The sequence below is a fragment of the Natrix helvetica genome, assembly GCF_964273705.1.
Source record: "Natrix helvetica genome assembly, chromosome: 1".
In the NCBI taxonomy this organism is placed as follows: Eukaryota; Metazoa; Chordata; class Lepidosauria; order Squamata; family Natricidae; genus Natrix; species Natrix helvetica.
In genome coordinates this window covers 325,746,128-325,764,346 of record NC_138548.1, presented here as the reverse complement: position 1 = coordinate 325,764,346, position 18,219 = coordinate 325,746,128, and the positions used below count along the sequence as shown (strand labels likewise).

Genomic DNA, 18,219 nt, shown 5'->3' with positions numbered 1-18,219 from the left:
TTCTTTGTTTCCCAAGAACTGGACATACCACAGCATAGTACCTATGTACACAATACTTTATTGTGGCACACACTTTCCCCAATCACAGATTATTGTTCTGGGTTAACGCTACCCTCCTAGGCCTCATAAGTCAATGTAGCCACATAAATACATCTTTAATCCTCAGTCCTTCAAGCAAACATAATGGCAGTCTATAAAACAGCATACAACCTTTGCCTCCCTCCTAATGTTCTTGCACTAGTTGTGATGAGATGTTACCTCAGTATGAATGCTCCTTTTCTGGTTGCTGTGGAGCTCCAGGCCAAGTTCCAGGCAGGACTCCCACCACCTGCTTAGCCTAGATTGTGGTCTTGGCAGTTGTCTCTGATAGTCAAGAACCAGATAGATCCTGACTGATAGTCCTCTTCTCTGCCATTCTCTATAGTTACCATTCTCCAGTTTCCTCCCACTTCCCCACCTGCTTACTGTTTTACTATCTCCTGTTCTCTTGCACCCCCCCCCCCCTCTTATCTTAGTGTTCACTTCTGTAAGCTTGGGGAAAATGAGGCTTCCTCTGGCCATGAGCATTTCTGGCTTAATTAGCCAGGTAGCTTGAAGGCAGTGAAGATGCTTGTGAGTAAACTGCAAGTGGGTGGAATTAATAAATGAATGAGCCTACCACCTCTCAAGTTTATGGGGCTGTAAACTTTGGGGGGAAAGCATTAGCAGCCCTGGCCTTGGGGAAAAGGGAATAATGTTTGCCTGACTGCCACTGCTTTTCCCAAGTGCAGACAACAATCCCAGCGTCACTTCTTCAGAGTCCCCAGCGGGCTTTGTGCTTAAGACAGGAAAAAAGTCATGTTCTCCAGGTTTCTAGCCTGGGGGTTTAACCATTAGAACAACCTGATTCTCTTTTCTTATCATATGGGGCATGAAAAACTCTAAGAAGATGCAAATTCTTTTGGCCAGGATGGACCAAGCATGTGGAGATTCATGATCATCCTGTACAGAAAGCCAATATATTAAACCTTAAGGAACCAAGATAAAGTTCCATGAAAAGAATTACACTCCTTGTTCCATTCCTTTCCAAAGTTACTAAAGTCATTCATGGATCAAACACAAAGGAAAGATGGCAAAGGAAAGTGTTGTGAAATTTTTTGGGGTGATATTCTTATTTATAATATTGTCTGTGAAGAATAACTTGAATTAGCTAAAAGATGTTATTTCTAAAGTTCAAGAAACACGTTTAACTATTATTCTAGCCAGATGTCCTCTGGGGTTTTCTGAATTGTGTAAATTTAGGTACATACTACAGGTCAGCAAAAACTCCGACTAGAAAAAAAAGAAATGTAAACTCTTCAATGTAGCCTTTCTCCTGGGAATTATGGGATACAAAGGATGATTTAAACTTCATTTTTCACCAAGGCAAAAATCCTCATATAACTAAGAAGAGGGAACTGAATAAAGTTCACGGAACTTCTGAGTGTGAAAGAATTAAATACTGCTGTGTATTGTCACCTTGTGCTGCTTCTGATGTGGGCCTAGAAGATGGATTAGTACAGAAGTACTAATTCTTTAACTTTCAGGGGGAAAAAAAATATTTCCAGGAAAAAGTATATAGCACTACAGAGTAACAAAGTTATGATCTAAAGTAAGTAGTCTTGTGGGGTTGTGGCTTTTCATTAATCACATACCTTCAGAAAAAAAGAATGATAACAGAAGAGTACATACTGGTATATTACCTTGCAACCACACAAAATTGTGGTACAGCATCAGATAGGCAAACAGCACTGAGCTGCTGATTTTTTGTATAGATATGGAAGGGACCCAAAAATTACAGAATACAGAAAAGAGTTGAAAGAGACGTTGGAGGTCTTCTAGTCCAACCCCTACTGAAACAGGGGAGACCCTATACCATTTCAAACAAGTAGATGTCCAGTCTCTTCTGAAAAGTCTCCAGTGATGGAGCACACAGAACTTCTGAAGTTTAAGTTTACTTTATTGTCATTGCATTGGAAGGCAAGCTGTTCCACTGGTTGACTGTTCTCATTGTTAGAAAATTTCTTCTTATTTCTAGATTGCTTTTCTCCTTGATTAGTTTCCACTCATTGTTTCTTTTCTTTCCTTCTGGTACTTTGGAAAATAGGTTGACACATTCTTCTTTGTGGCAGCTCTTCTAATATTGGAACACTGCTATCATGTCACTCCTAATTATTCTCTTCTCTAGACTAGCCATACCCAATTCATTCAATTCATGTTCTTCATATTTTCATCTCCAAGCCTGTAACACAGGTAACTGCTCTGTAACAGTGATAACTGTGACACCACTAAAGGATTCTTCCCCAACCTTTCCTTTTTTTAAATATGTGTGTAAGCTACATGCTATTTGGCATTTACAATACAATACAATACAATACAATACAATACAATAGTAGAGTTGGAAGGGACCTTGGAGGTCTTCTAGTCCAACCCCCTGCCTAGGCAGGAAACCCTATACCGTTTCAGACAAATAGCTATCCAACATCTTCTTAAAGACTTCCAGTGTTGGGGCATTCACAACTTCTGGAGGCAAGCTGTTCCACTGATTAATTGTTCTCACTGTCAGGAAATTCCTCCTCAGTTCTAAATTGCTTCTCTCCTTGATTAGTTTCCACCCATTGCTTCTTGTTCTACCCTCAGGTGCTTTGGAGAATAGTTTGACTCCCTCTTCTTTGTGGCAACCTCTGAGATATTGGAATAATGCTATCATGTCTCCCCTAGTCCTTCTTTCTCTTAAGCTAAACATACCCAGTTCCTGCAACCGTTCTTCATATGTTTTAGTCTCCAGTCCCCTAATCATCTTTGTTGCTCTTCTCTGCACTCTTTCTAGAGTCTCCACATCTTTTTTACATCGTGGCGACCAGAACTGAATGCAGTATTCCAAGTGTGGCCTTACCAAGGCATTATAAAGTGGTATTAACACTTCACGTGATCTTGATTCTATCCCTCTGTTGATGCAGCCTAGAACTGTGTTGGCTTTTTTGGCAGCTGCTGCACACTGCTGGCTCATATTTAAATGGTTGTCCACTAGGACTCCAAGATCCCTTTCACAGTTACTACTACTGAGTATGGTATCACCTATACTGTACCTGTGCATTCCGTTTTTGTTGCCTAAATGTAGAACCTTACTCTTTTCACCATTGAATTTCATTTTATTAGATAGTGCCCAATGTTCAAGTTTGTCAAGATCCTTCTGTATCTTAAGCCTATCTTCTGGAGTGTTGGCTATTCCTGCCAGCTTGGTATCATCTGCAAATTTGATGAGTTCCCCATTTATTCCCTCATCCAAATCATTGATGAAGATGTTGAAGAGTACTGGGCCTAAAACAGAGCCTTGGGGTACTCCACTGCATACTTCCCTCCATGTAGATGCAGTTCCATTGAGAACTACACGTTGAGTGCGGTTGGTCAGCCAGTTACCAATCCATCTGGTGGTGATGCTGTCTAACCCACATTCTTCTACTTTATCTAGTAGTAGGTTATGGTCTACCTTATCAAAAGCCTTACTGAAGTCCAAGTAAACTATATCAACGGCATTCCTCTGGTCCACTAATTTTGTCACATTATCAAAGAATGCAATAAGATTAGTGTGGCATGATCTGTTTTTGACAAATCCATGTTGGCTTTTGGCTATTACTTTGTTTGCTTCTAGGTGTTCGCAAATTCGTTGCTTGATTATTTTTTCCAGAATCTTTCCTGGTATTGAGGTTAGGCTGATAGGTCTGTAGTTTCCTGGATCTAATTTTTTCCCTTTTTTGAAGATGGGAACCACATCAGCTCTTTTCCAGTCCTCTGGTAGTTCCCCGGTGTTCCAGGATCTCTGAAAGATATAATTCAGTGGTTCTGAGATCTCGTCTGCTAGTTCCTTCAGAACTCTGGGGTGTAATCCATCCGGTCCTGGTGATTTGAACTCATCTAGGGTAGACAGGTGCTCACTTACCATTTTCTTCCCTATTTCAATTTGTGTTCCTAATTTTGTGGTGCTGCTTTTGATAGGTTGGACTGTTTTAACCCTTTGTGTAAAGACAGATGCAAAACATGAGTTAAATAGTTCTGCTTTCTCCCTGTTGCTTGTCACCTTCTTGCCACTTTCTCCTAGCAATGAACCAATTGTTTCCTTAACTTTTTTCTTGTTTTTAACATGTTGGAAGAAGCTTTTTTTGTTAATTTTCCATTTCACTTTTTTTGTTAATAATCCATTTCACTATGGATTATTCCAGGCTGTTAGACATCCACAAAGAAATCCCAAAGCTTTGTGCTAGTTAAGTGAGAGGAAAAATTGAGATTAGCTTAGTCTACTTTCACATTGGAAGATGTATGCAAAGATGGGTTTCCATTGCGCTCACCCACAATGCTTCTGCGCATGCACAGAATTTGTCCGGGCAGAGACTCCCGCCACTGCCACTACTGGTTCGCCCGATCCGGGCCAAACCGGAAGCAACACATCTCTGCAATGGAGGAAAAAAAGGCTGTTGTACTGTCCTAAGAGGCGGAATCCTACATTTCTCAGACAAACTCTGGGAATAAGAATTGGGAGGCTTATTGGTTTGCACAGCCTCAGATAGATTCTAGACAAGAAGGCTGTTGAAGATTTATGAATTAAGAATGAAAAAAATATTGCCTGGTGATCCTCAGACACACTTAGCAATTTTGATTCCCTGGAGATTTTGAAGCTGACAGGAGATCAAAAGTTTTACCAAGCAAAGAAAAGCCAGCTGCCAGACCAAGTGACAGAGGGAACTGCTGGGCCAATATCTCTAAGCCTTCCTGTGATTCTAGATAGTGGTGGTTAAGAATATTTAGAAACATGGATATAGGCTATTAACATTTTGGAATAGAGAAAAATAATATAGTCTTAAAGGTTGCTTAACAAAGAGAAGTGGTATACTTTTGTTCCCTCTAAAATGTGGGTAGAGAAGCAATGGAACCACAGACTTTTAACTTAAATTGCAAATTTTGCTTTCAAAGTTTGGTTGGGAGATCAAAATCCAAATAAAGATGTTGCTTGTTCATTTAATAAAGAAAACATCATCTAAAGTGGCAGTTTTGTACCAAATCCTGAAAGCCTACAAAAGCATAGGTTTTATTATGAATCTCTGTGATTTTAATTAAAAAATCTGTATTGTTTTTCTGTTTTTGTTGAATAGATCAATATTCAACAAACACTCATAATACACCAATTTTTGCCCAAGTTTCCAACTGATGGGTAGAATCAGTCCTTCAATTATTTCCAATATCCTTTGTATTGTCAATTGAACTGATACATCTTGTATAATAAAAGGGAGACTAAGTGAGTTAGGCATTTATTACATTGTGCATATCAATGTTGCCCTACCATCTGATAAGATGGGTGGCTAAATGAATGAATGCATGAATGAATGTATGAATGAATGCATGAATGACAGAAAGGAAGGAAGGAAGGAAGGAAGGAAGGAAGGAAGGAAGGAAGAAAGAAAGAAAGAAAGAAAGAAAGAAAGAAAGAAAGAAAGAAAGAAAGAAAGAAAGAAAGAAAGAAAGAAAGAAAGAAAGAAAGCTTTTCAAGTTTCGATTTTACAATTTGGTTTACATTAAGGTGGGTTGATTTCCAAGAAAATATTTGCACTGAATTGGGGTAGGAGGCAACATCAATATATTATATTTGCAATCCAAACAAGAAAAAAAGAGAAATACATTGGTCCCATGACATGAACAACAGTTCAGGGCCAATAAAATAAATAATCAGTTTGAAAGTACTATATGACTGGCATACAATAATGCAGCTGAATCCCTAGTTAGAGCTAACTATCAAAGTTGTTGAGAAATTTGCTGGTAATTAATCTTTGTTTTATTGTGTATTATTTTTTTAAGTAGCAGATGAACAGTCTTATGATATTTGCTAAAAACAGCTGTGATTGGCAATGCTTTTCAGTTTTATATGCTATATTTATTTATATTAAGTATTTGTTAATTTATAGAATACAAGACACATTGCATTGCTATACTGCCTTATAGAATAAGATATTATTAAAATATTCCTATATGCCTTCCTTGCATTATGCATTTTCTTTCCAACTGGAAGTGAAACAATCCTTAACTTCCAGTTTTCACAAGGAAAATTACGTCTTGGGGGAGTAATGTTTTATAAATATTGCTAATTAACACTTAAGCTAGTTCTTCAGCTTCCACCCCAATAAAATAACAATATACTTTGTTGGCATCCAGTGGTTGCATATTTTTAAAGTGCAAGAGGATTTTCGTAGAGTGCCTATTTCATATTTTATTAAGCAAAAATAAAGAAAATAGGAAGAAAAATTGCATTATGCCCATATAATTTGCCAAGAAATATTTTAGAAAAAGCAAATAATGTACAATAGCCTTGTAGAGAAATTGTGAAAGTATTATTTTTGCATTAAAATAAGCAACTAAAATTAAAGTTTCAGATAATTAATTATTTTGTTGCAGCATAATAATATAGGTCTTTTAAGTTCTGTTTTTATCAACAAAGTCTAACACACACAGGATAATTAATAACTGCCTAAAAGAAGTTAAGATGTAGAGGCTGGAGGAGCACTAGACAAAATTTAATACTCTGAATATGTTGAACAAATATTTGTTTAGTGATCATTGGAAGTTACAACGGCACTAAAAAAAAGTGATTTCTGACCGTTTTTCAAACTTACAACTGATGCAGCCTCATTGTGATCACATGATCAAAATTCGGGCACTTGGCAACTGATATGCATTTGTGACGGTTACAGTGTCCCGGGGTCATGTGATCACCTTTTGCAACCTTTTCACAAGCAAAGTCAACAGGGAAGCCAGATTCACTTAACAATCAAGCTTAACAACTGCAGTGCATCACTTAACAATTGTGGCAAGAAAAGTCACATAATGGGGCAAAAGTCACTTAACTGTTTTGCTTAGGAACAGAAATTTTAGACACAATTGTGGTCATAAATTGATAACTACCTACCGATATGGGTTAAAACGCTTGCTGGGAGAAGCAATAGCAAGTAATACACCAAACATGTAGACAATTGAAGTAACAAATATTTTTGATTTGTTCTTTCATTTATTTTATTTTTTCTTATTCTAGTATATGGGTTAGATATTTCTATATCTACACATATCTAGTTAGAAAGTTAGTAGTATATAAGCATTTTTTTCCTACGGTTATTTTTCAGTAATAGAAAGAAAAAGGAAAGAACTGCCAACTGAAAATATTAGAAATTTCACACCAATCAAAACTTCTGTCTAGTTGCCATTTCTTTTTTATAATATGCTTCTTTTTGGGAAATCCAGCAAGGTATTTTTGGATATATACTAGGTTGATATTATTCCAAATTCTCAGGATGGCACATCTAATGAAATGATTTCTGAAATCTTGTCATACCATAAATAGGCACGCCAGCCAAATCTCAAATTGTGCCCTTCTTAAATCCAATAACCTTCCATCCCTCAGCATCACCCATTCCTTCAACCAAATTAAGCAATATGCTGCAAAGTACATTTTCAAATCTGGTAAAGCTAGTGTCTTGAACGTCCTTATACCAAATTCTTATTTTATTTATTTATTTATTTATTTATTTTTTGCCAAACGCATTTAGGTATTTCTTTGTGCTATTGTTTAAATATTAAATCCAGAGTCAAAATAGGGAATCTTTGAAAAAGAAATAGGATTCTGGATAAAACACTTTATTTTTTTCACAGAAATTCTTCCTGATAATAACAATTGTAATTCATCCTATCTTAAAAAAAAAAACTTTTAAAAACTTCATTCCACATTTTAACATACAATTCATGTTAATCAATTAACAAGCAAATATTTTACTTTTCCCTCTATGTTGAACACCGTCCTATACATCAATTCCACTTGCTCCTATGTCTTCACATTTTTTCTTAATCTTAATCTTTGTCTTTGATTTATTAATCTTGAAGTCATCTAGCATACCAACTTCATTTCCCATTAATTCTATCCCTTTCAATGAACCTTCCAACACCAACACCACATCATCTGCAAATACTTGCAGTGTGTGTGTGTGTGTGTGTGTGTAGAAATTTTCACCAAGTCTGTAATCTCTAAGTGTTTGGGCAAAAAGGGTAAATTAAAGGTATCAAAAGCTAATAGCGAATTAGTATCTTCAGTATTCAAAGCGAACACATACGCACTTATATCACTGATATAACACATTTATTTTTATATGCCATTGCAGAGTTAGAGTTTTGGGCAGGTTCTTGAGAGATCAGGTTCAAGCCCAACTTTAACCACATAACATTGGACTGCACACTCTTTCAGCAGAAATTCCTTCAAAGGGCTTTTTGTAGTTGGAGAAAATGGGAAATAGTAGCACCTCTCAAATGAATATTCCTTAAATACTTTTAGAACTCTGTTTTTTTTAAATGCTTACCATAATATGTGAGCCGTCCCTTTGCAACATTCTTCCCTCTAGTATTTTCAGTGATACACTCATAGAGACCAGCATCTTCTTGTTGAAAATTGGGAATTTCAATCATGCCATTGGATTTTCTCAACATTACTTTGCTTGGAAATTGTGTCCCATCAGTTCTTCTCCAGTTAATTCGAGGAACTGGACTACAGCAATGAAATTAAATAGAATATTTTAAAGATTATGTTGTACATAATTATCTGATTTTTTAAAAAAAATCTAAAGTAGATTAATATGATCTACATATTAGAAGGAATTTGCAGTGTTTGGTATGCTTTTGGAAGACAGTTGTTAGTTAATTGTTTAAATCTGCCAAGAGTGATTTTTAATTTTTTTAGACAAACTTATTCAAACCTTCAAAAAGATGGAACAAAAGTATAATTGAAATCACTCTTTCCACCTACATTATGGATGGATGGAAGGAAAGGAGGAAGAGAAAACAAGACTGTTTACAACAGGAGTGTCAAACTCAAGGCCTGGGGGCCAGATTTGGCCATGGGGTATTCAGATCTGGCCCATGGGGCCACCCTGGAGACAGCAAAGGATTGGCCCCTGATGCTTCTGCCAGCGAAAACAATGCTCAGGAGGACCACATGCGACCCTCCCCCCCAAGCTCTGTTTTCATTGGCAGAGCGTTGCAAAAGGCCGTCACAGCCAGAAACAACTCGCCAGAACCGTGTGCGCCACCCCCAAGCTCTGTTTTCACTGGCAGAGGGTTGCAGGAGGCTGTCGCAGCCGAAAATGGAGCTTAGGAGCTTGTTTTCACTGGCAAGAGTGCTCAGTTACCACAGGCGTCTCCAATACGAGTGATGTCGAGCTGGCCATGCCCATCCTGGCCCCTTGAGATCAAACACAACTGGATGCAGCCCCCAATAAAATTGAGTTTGACACCCCTGGTTTACAAGATAAATCAGCATCAATAGCCCTATGAAGTCCATATGTCCTCCTCAGCAGTGTTCTATTTTCTGAATCACCTGTTGCTCCTTGAGAAGTCATGTTATGCTTAAACAGAGATGATACTGAATAATTGATCTGCTATTCATCCTTCTATTGATCTGGTCCCAAGAATCAACTTTGCTAATAATAAATTGAGAACGCCTTAATTTTTCATTTATCAAATATCCTAATATGCACAGTTTCATTCGAATTTTACTGCTGTCGGCAAATTTCTCTGAATTTATATTGATAAAATATAAATTTGGCCACTAGTATCCATTATTGCAACGTTTTGGTATCTCAGTTAATCCATGTAAACTAGTTTAAAGATTCTGTTATACAAAGTTAACATTGAATGCACAGTATAAAATCTACGTTCATTTCTTACTATATGAACTAGAATAATTATATAATAAATAGTCCATTTATAAAAAGTTCTTCAGTTTGTAATCCAGTATTACTTCATTTGAAATTGGTTCAAATAAGTACAACATATGCAAAAGAACATTCTATGTCTAATTCTTTCTATAGAAATAAAATACTTATGCTTACTTTCCAAGAGCAAAGCATTCTAGTTTCACAGTTGATCCTTTAGCAGCAGGAACTGTTTCAGGAAATTGAACTTCTATTTTGGGTTCATATTCCCCCATCACACCTTTTATACCAGAAAAGGGAAAGATAAATAGAAACTTAACACCCTGATCAGCAACTGTACAAGAGCCCTACTGAAGTACAAATGGATTACAACTTCCATAGTCATGGCTTTATCCCTTGATTGAGAGCTGACATGACTCAACATGCCAACTTACCTCCTATTAACTTTAGAAAATGTAGCATAAGAAAATAGAGAATGCAGGAGAATGACCATTGGCTTACCTGAAGGGTCATTTTCAGTACGCTGCGAGGAGAGTCCAAGCATGGGTTAAACTCAGCCAATCTGCCCAGGGCTGAATTGAAACTTTAGACATGCCTCTGGTGTTGCCTTGACTTGGCAGATTTTCAATGAAGGCATGGAACTGTGCACGTTGATAAGAAGTCCAAGATGGTCCATAAACACAGGTCCAAATACTCTTTGAAAGCAGAGAAAGACCCCAGGGTGGGGTTGGACTCTCCTCACAGCGTACTGAAAACGACCCTTCAGGTAAGCCAAATGTCATTTTCCAGTATGCTGCTTGGAAAGTCCAAGCATGGGACATACCCAAGCTAAATGTCACTAAGGCAGGAAGCTGAAGAGTCCAAGAGTCTCCGCTGTTATGGATCCCCTGTAGGACTCGCTTCCCAAAGACCCCCTCCGCAGAAGCAAATTTGTCCAATTTATAGTTCTGAACAAACGGAGACAAGGAAGTCCAAGTAGCAGCTCTGCAAATCTCCTCTATCGGCGCCTGGGAGGCCCAGGCCACAATGGTAGCTGCACTCCGTGTAGAATGTGCAGTGATATGGCATGTCACTGATCTGGATTGCAAGATGTAAGCGAGGGAGATGCATGCCCACAGCCAACAACCAATGGTGGATGAAGAGACTTTACGCCCTTGGGAAGCAAGCTGAAAAGAGATGAAAAGTGACTCAGAACGCCGAAAGGCAGCCGTGCGCTTGATGTACTTGTGAAGAGTGCAGCAGACATCAAGCATGTGCCATCTCCTTTCTCTCGGGTGTCTGGGATGCGGGCAAATGTCTGGCAGAATGACCTCCTGTGCTCGGTGAAACCAGGAGTTGACTTTGGGAATAAAAGTTGGATCCATACGAAGGACCATCCTGTCAGGGAGAATCAGACACAAGTCCTCCCTAACCGACAGAGCGGCCAACTCTGAGATTCTTCGCACAGTTGTAATGGCAATTAAGAAGGCAGTCTTAAAGGTCAGATATTTCAGGCTGGCAAAGCACAGAGGTTCAAAGGGTGCGGAAATAAGGCCCTGTAACATTACCTCGAGTTCCCACAATGGGAACCTATGGACGACTGGTGGCCTAAGATTTGTGGCACCCCACAGAAAGCTATGGATGATGGGGTGTTGTCCAAGTGAAGAATGACTGTCAGGCACAATAATAGTGGATAAGTGCCTGAGGGTATTAGGTGCCAGGCCCTGGTCAAGTCCATCTTGCAAATAGTCCAGCATCTGGTGAACAGTAGCTGCAGTCAGTGTTCCATCGTTCCTTTCAAAGGATTTCCAGGTGGAGTCGTAAATTCTGATTGTGGCCGGTCTTCTGGGTGCCTGAATGGTGTGGATAACTTAGGCAGAAAGTCTGCTCCTGCTCAGGAAGTCCCTCTCAAGTGCCATACAGCCAGTTGCAGCCACTGGGGCTCCGGGTGTTGTAGAGCTCTGTGGCTGAGAGAGACCTCGTTCAGGGAAATTCGCCAAGGTGGATTGATGGACAGACTCACGAGGTCGGCAAACCAGGTCCTCCTGGGCCAGAAGGGAGCCACAAGAAGGACTTCCGATCCCTCCTCCAGTATCTTTTGAATTACTCTGGGCAGGAGAGGAAGTGGAGGAAATGCATAGAGAAGACCCAGCGGCCAGGGTCAATGTAACACGTTGACCCCTTCCGCTTGTGGGCTATACAACATTGAGAAAAACCTGGGGAGGTGAGTATTCTCCGGAGTGGCAAACAGGTCGACTACTGGGCAGCCGAACCTCTGGGACAGCTGATGGAAGATGTCTGGATGCAGGTGCCACTCTGAATGGTCAATTGTGGCCCTGCTCAACCAATCTGCCTGGATGTTGCTCACCCTGGAAATGTGCTCCGCCTGAAGTGAGCACAGGTGTCTTTCTGCTCACCTTCCCAGGGATTTGGCCTCCGCCATCAGGGACCTGGATTGGGTGCCCCCCCTGGCGGTTTATGTGCGCCTTGGTTGCTACATTGTCTGTAAGGATCATCACATGGTGTCCCTGGATGCTGCTCTGGAAGTGATGGGAGAGCCAACCTCACTGCTCTCAATTCTCGCCAGTTGATGCTGTGCTTCAACTCAGACGGTGACCACCTGCCTTGAGCCAGCTGGTTGTGGAGGTGAGCCCCCCAGCCGAACAGGCTGACATCCGCCGTGATGGTGAGACGGTCTGGTTCTCTGAAGAAGAAGCTCTTCGTCAGGGCGGAGGTCATCCACCATCGGAGGGACTGACGTAGCAGAAGGGAAACCAGAATCAACACCTGCAAATTGCTCTGTTTGGCCCTCTGGTGAGGCAGGAGAAGCCATTGTAGCTGACGAGAGTGAAGCCTGGCCCAAGGCACGATGGACAGACACAATATCATTTTGCCCAATAGTTGGGATAACTGCACAATTGGAACGTGCCACGACTGATGAACTTGCTGCGCGAGCGACCTGATGTTCATCATTCGGTCAGACGACAGGGAGACCTAGCACGCAACTGTGTCTATGATGGTGCCAAGGTGCTGTAACCTGGTGGTTGGATCCAGGTGGCTCTTTTCTAGGTTGAGAGAAAACCCGTGATCTTGAAGGACAGCCATCGTGTACTGTACGTCTTGCGTCGCTTGTTGGCGGGACAAAGACTGGATGAGAATGTAATCCAGATAGCATTGGAGGGGCACTGGACGTGATCTGAGGTAGGCTGCCACCGCTGCAAGGATCTTTGTGAAAGTTCTGTGGGCCGATGACAGGCCAAACAGCAGGGCCCTGACCTGGACGTGCTGGCCTGCGTAAAAGAACCTTAGAAACCTGTGGTGGGGCCTTGCGGATGGGAATGTGCAAGTAAGCCTCCTTGAGATCTATGGACGTTAGAGGTCCCCTGGTCTGATGCAGCCCAGAATGGAGTGAAGGGACTGCATCTTGAATCTTTTGTACTCTATGTGGCGGTTTAGTTTTTTGAGATCTAATATGCCCCTCCCCCCAGAGCTTTTTTGTGACAAGGAAGAGGATGGAATAAAACCCTGTCCCTTCGTGACTGGGGGGTACTGGTTCTATGGCCCTTATCTCTTTGTGATGGAGAATCTCCTGTTCCAACAGAGCTCTTTTGACAGGACAGGAGGGGGTTGGACACCAGATGAAGTGGTGGGGCGGGGGGGGGGGGAAGGAATTCTAATGTCAGACCTATGTGGATCATTTGCAGGACCCACTGGTCTGATGTGATGTGCTTCCATTGGGCGTTGAACAGCTAGATACGCCCTCCTATGGGAGCCCTCCAATGGTAGTCACTTATACCGGCGGAACGGTCTGGAACCAGACACCACCACCCCTGCAGAAGGGCCGCTTGGAGTAGTTTTGCTGGCAGCCTCTGTCTTGAAAGGACTGATGGTCCTGAGACCTGCCAGCATTCTGGGAGTAGGACTTCTGGTAGGAGCCTGATGTGGAAGGTAAATCTGAAGCCCGAAAGGGCTGCTTTCTATAAAAGTTGGAACCCTTGCGATCAGATTTTTTGGTGACTGAAGGCATGACCTTCTTTTTCTCCTTATTCTCTATAAGGACTGGGTCTAAAGCCTCCCCAAAAGCTTTTAAACGGAGCAGAAGTGAGCTTCCACTTGGATCACATGTCTACATTCCAATGTCTGAGTCTTAAAAGGTGATGGGTGGTAACATTGGAAGCTAGGGCTCTAGAAGAAACTTTGACAGCATTCAAGATGGCGTCCACCATATATTCAGTGGCCTCAATAATTTTATTGACATCCTGTCTGTGTCTGCTATCCCCAGCTGGGATTTTGGAGAGTAACTGTCTTAGACAGAGGAGACAGGCTCTGGAGAGGAAGGAAGCAGAGGCGGATGTCTTAATTGCCCAGGCAGCCACCTGATGAGTTTTATGGCAGGCCTTCTCTGCTCTCTTGTCCTCTGCCTTGAGTCCTTCCAGAAGGTCGGGAGGAAGGACTGCGGAAGAAGTGAGTGCAGCCACTGGTGCATCCACAGAGGGGAGCTTCAGTAGGTCCTCAAGACCAGCATCCGCTGTATATAGCTTCCTGTCAGCGAGGAAAACCCCTGTTGGAAAAAAGCAATCGTACACTAATAAGCAGCGCGATCGAGTGGGCATCAGCACTCCGACCCCATGCTTCCACCAGCAGCTGCCAATGACCTCCGCAGCGCCCAAGCAAGCCCGGGACACCATGGGAGTCAGAATGGTGAGGGGAGAAAAGAGAGGAATTTAATAAGTACTTCTCACCACTCCTGCTCTCTATTGGAAGAAATTGGAGGGAAATTCATAAATTAACAGAAAAAAGACAAGACAAATAAAATAAAATGAAGTTTAGAGTCCAAGCAATCTAAAAAGGACAGATGAAACTGAAATGCGTCCACCGGGCTTTGACTGAATTGAAAATCTGGCAAGTTAAAGCAACACCAGAGGCGTGGCTAAAATTTCAATTCAGTTCTGGGCAGATTGGCTGAGTTTAACCCATGCTTGGACTCTCCAAGCAGCGAACTGGAAAATGTAACAATTAACTAGGTAACTTTGAAGGTTCTCATCACAACTGCTTCTTGATATTTCATGCATGTACAAACACATCTGCCTGTAAAAATGAAATAGCAGCAGAACTCTGATGAACTGTTACAAATCTTGATTGCAATTTTGAGTAAGTGGAAAAAGTAATTTATTATACACATAGAAATAACAGCTAGTATAAACGACAAGCCATAATTGATATACAATCCTTTGGTGTATGGAAATGCACATCTGGATATCTCTAAATTCCCATCATCAAGGATGTGTGTGGTTACGGTGGTTGTCGTGAAGGGAGAAAGATGTATTGAAGGAAGAGTAAGGGAGGCCCTCCCTTTCCATGAACAAGGGTAAAAATCAACCATAGAGTTGGCATACTTAGTTTATTTCCATATGATCCTATTCCTGCTCTATCCCTTTGCATTGGTAGTAAAATTTGCAGGTGATGTTTTATCTGCTGCATTCTATCATTCCTTGACACTAATTGGTTGTGGTAAAGTGTCTGTGAGTATTATGCACAGTGAAAAATTCCCACAGTTAATTTATACATGCTACAATTGAAGTTATTTATAAATAGGAATAAGGAGGTACAACAACATTCTCTATAAAAAAACACAACAGTAAATATTATGGAAATTTACAGTGTGTGTTTCAAAATTATACATATCCAAACGATTGTTCTTTCCCAAAATTAATACAGGAAATAATATAGGCATACACACTTGACTGCACCACGGTAGTATAAATGCATACCATCAGTCCGTAGCACCAAAGGCGTTGGTGATCCAAGAGTGTTGGTGTTAGTTACAGCACTAGTCACGACACAGGTATAATTTCCTACATCAGATGGCTCTACTTTAGCTATGTAGAGATGTCCAGTTTCCTGAGAAACAAATCTCCGACTATCTTCTTGCACAAACGTTGGGTATTCATTGAAGATCCAAGCATAGGAAAGTTCTGAAAAGAAGTGAAAATATATACGCATAATTCCATCACAAAATAATATTTTTTAAGATGCTAAATCTTTATCCTTACTAAATCAGTAAAATGAAGACCCAAATTTTTGGAGGCAATATGCTGACATTTGTAAACTTCTCAGAGAGGGCTGCAAAGCACTATGAAGCGGTATACAAGTCTAAGTGCTATCGCTATTCTATTATGCATGAGGAATCAAACCATCTGTCCTTTTTAGCTTCTTCTTTGCTAATTCATTCTTTATGGGGAAAGAGCAAGTCAAGCAATTGCCAAAGGAGTTCACAACAGGCTTTGGTCTAGACCAGCGGTTCTCAAATAGTGGGGCGCGCCCCCCTGGGGGGGCGCGAGGCTCCATAAAGGGGGGCGCGAAGGCTCCCTTTCCATCTGGGTGCAACGGCGGCGAAGGCGTGGGCGAGGCATAATATATCCCGCCTGGAAGTGGCAGCACTTCGGACTGTGGATTTTCATTGGAGCCGCGGGCTGGAGCTGTGCAAGAAGCCTGCTCGGACGGGGGTGGGAGGGAGGGAAGCATGGGACCGCCCGTCTTCGCCACCGCGTAGCTCGCCTCCCCGCCAGCAGCTCCACCACCAGCATTCCGTCTGGAAGCGGAAGCGCAACAGCCACTGTTGGGGAAGGGACAAAGGGGAGGCGGTCGCCTGATCTTGCCACCGCCACCCCTTCGCCCCTGGTAACGTCGACTGTTGTGCTGCTGCTTCCAGCTGGGATGCTGGAGGAGCTGCTGGCAGGGAGGGAGGGAAGAAGGGGAAGAGGGAGTAAGGATAGACAAGCAAGAGGGAAAGAGGAAAGAAAGCAGGAGGGCAGAAGGGAGGTGGAAGGAAGGAAAGAAAAGCAGACACGCCGGAGGGAAAGAGGAAAGAAGGCAAGCAGGCAGGAAGGAGGCAGAAGGAAGGAGGGAAGAATGGAACTGGAAGGGAGGCAGGGAAGGAGGGAGGGAGAAAGGAAGGATAGGAGGATAGGGAAAGAGGAAAGAAGGCAGGCAGGCAGAAGGGAGGGAGGTGCAAGGAAGGAAGAAAGCATAGATAAGCAGGAGGGAAAGAAGGCAGGCAGGCAGGGGGAAAGAGGAAGGAGGGAACTGGAAGGGAGGCAGGAAGGAAGGGAAGGAGGAAGGGAGGGTGGAAGGAAGGATAGACAAGTAAGAGGGAAAGAGGAAAGAAAGCATGTGACTACGGTGGGAGACGAGGAAAGACCGGTGTGCTATGTTATGCAGAGGTGTACTTATAACAATTTTATAGACAAATGATACTATTTACAGTCACGCGGGGGGGGGGCGAAATGTTTTCTTCTTCCTAGAGGGGGCATGACAGAAAATAATTGAGAAGCACTGGTCTAGACCAAGGGTGTCAAACTTGCGTCATCACATTGTCATCATGTGACATATCACACCTCCCCCTTCACTAAAACAGGGGTGGGTGTGACCAGTATGTGACACATCTAGGCTGCAAGTTTGACACCCCTGCTCTAGATAATGCCGATTAGCAGCCACACAAACTGAAATCTCAATGTTTGAATATTTACTTCTATAAAAATAAAGGTGCACTCTTCAAAAACAGCCTTTGAAATGTTTGTACAGAATTATGCAGATAATCTAGTAGTTTTAGACAAACTTCAACACTTACCACAAACTACATATTGAAACATAGGGGAGAAGGAAATGAAATAACTTCTAAAATACTATCAAAGTGGCTTACAGAACAATAAAACACAAACATTTTACAATCGTAACTATAAAAACAGCTTAGAATTACAAAAATTAAACTAAAAACAAGGGTTTGGAGGTAAGACATTGGGGTGCCATTTTTCTTAATGCACCTCATGTATGTGGATTATGATTTTGATTTCCTTGCACAACGCATGTTCTGAATGTTTAGGACCAAATTAAAAAAAAATGCAAATTCCCAAATTCTTCCCGAATTCTTTCCAAACAATACCCCCACCCTAAATCCAAATACACCCTCTTATTTACTTTCTAAGCATGATCTCATTGAGTTTTTAGCTCCCGGACACCCATCATTTTTTAATGAACTTTTGCTGGGTTTGTGTTAAAGTTAATGTTTGGATTAATAGTTAAACCCAGCTACATTTTGCCCTTAGAGTAATAGAATTTGGCTTTGTATTTTTTGTCCAAATATAAGGTGAAAATGCACACAGTCACTATGTCTAGAAACTTATTTGCAGTTACAGAAAAAGAAATAATTTATTTGTTAAATTTGCATGCAATACATTATCATTATCGTCAAATAAAACTAATGTTTGGTGTATATTTATTATGTTAATGTTCTTTTACTATTATTTATTACAACCTATGGTTATAATTACATTTCCTTTGTTGACATGATGGAGGAGAAATTGTTTTGCAAGTTATATTTATTTTTAGAATTATACATCAATCATAGATCTTGTTGATCCAGGTAGGTAATTTTCAAATTGCTGTATTTTCTTCCCAGTAGATCTTTCTGAAATGATAATACTAA

At 41.2% G+C, this 18,219-nt stretch overlaps 1 protein-coding gene across 1 annotated transcript in view; it reads right to left on the bottom strand.

Moving 5' to 3' along the window:
* Window positions 1-18,219, bottom strand: part of LOC309399729 (contactin-3-like) — a 239,464-nt gene that overhangs the window by 87,609 nt on the left and 133,636 nt on the right. Inside the window, exons 4-6 of the mRNA XM_081967803.1 lie at window positions 15,506-15,709; window positions 9,933-10,035; window positions 8,406-8,590 (exon numbers count right to left, since the gene is read on the bottom strand). Of these exons, the coding sequence (XP_081823929.1) occupies window positions 8,406-8,590; window positions 9,933-10,035; window positions 15,506-15,709 (492 nt within the window). The remainder of the gene's footprint in view (window positions 1-8,405; window positions 8,591-9,932; window positions 10,036-15,505; window positions 15,710-18,219) is intronic.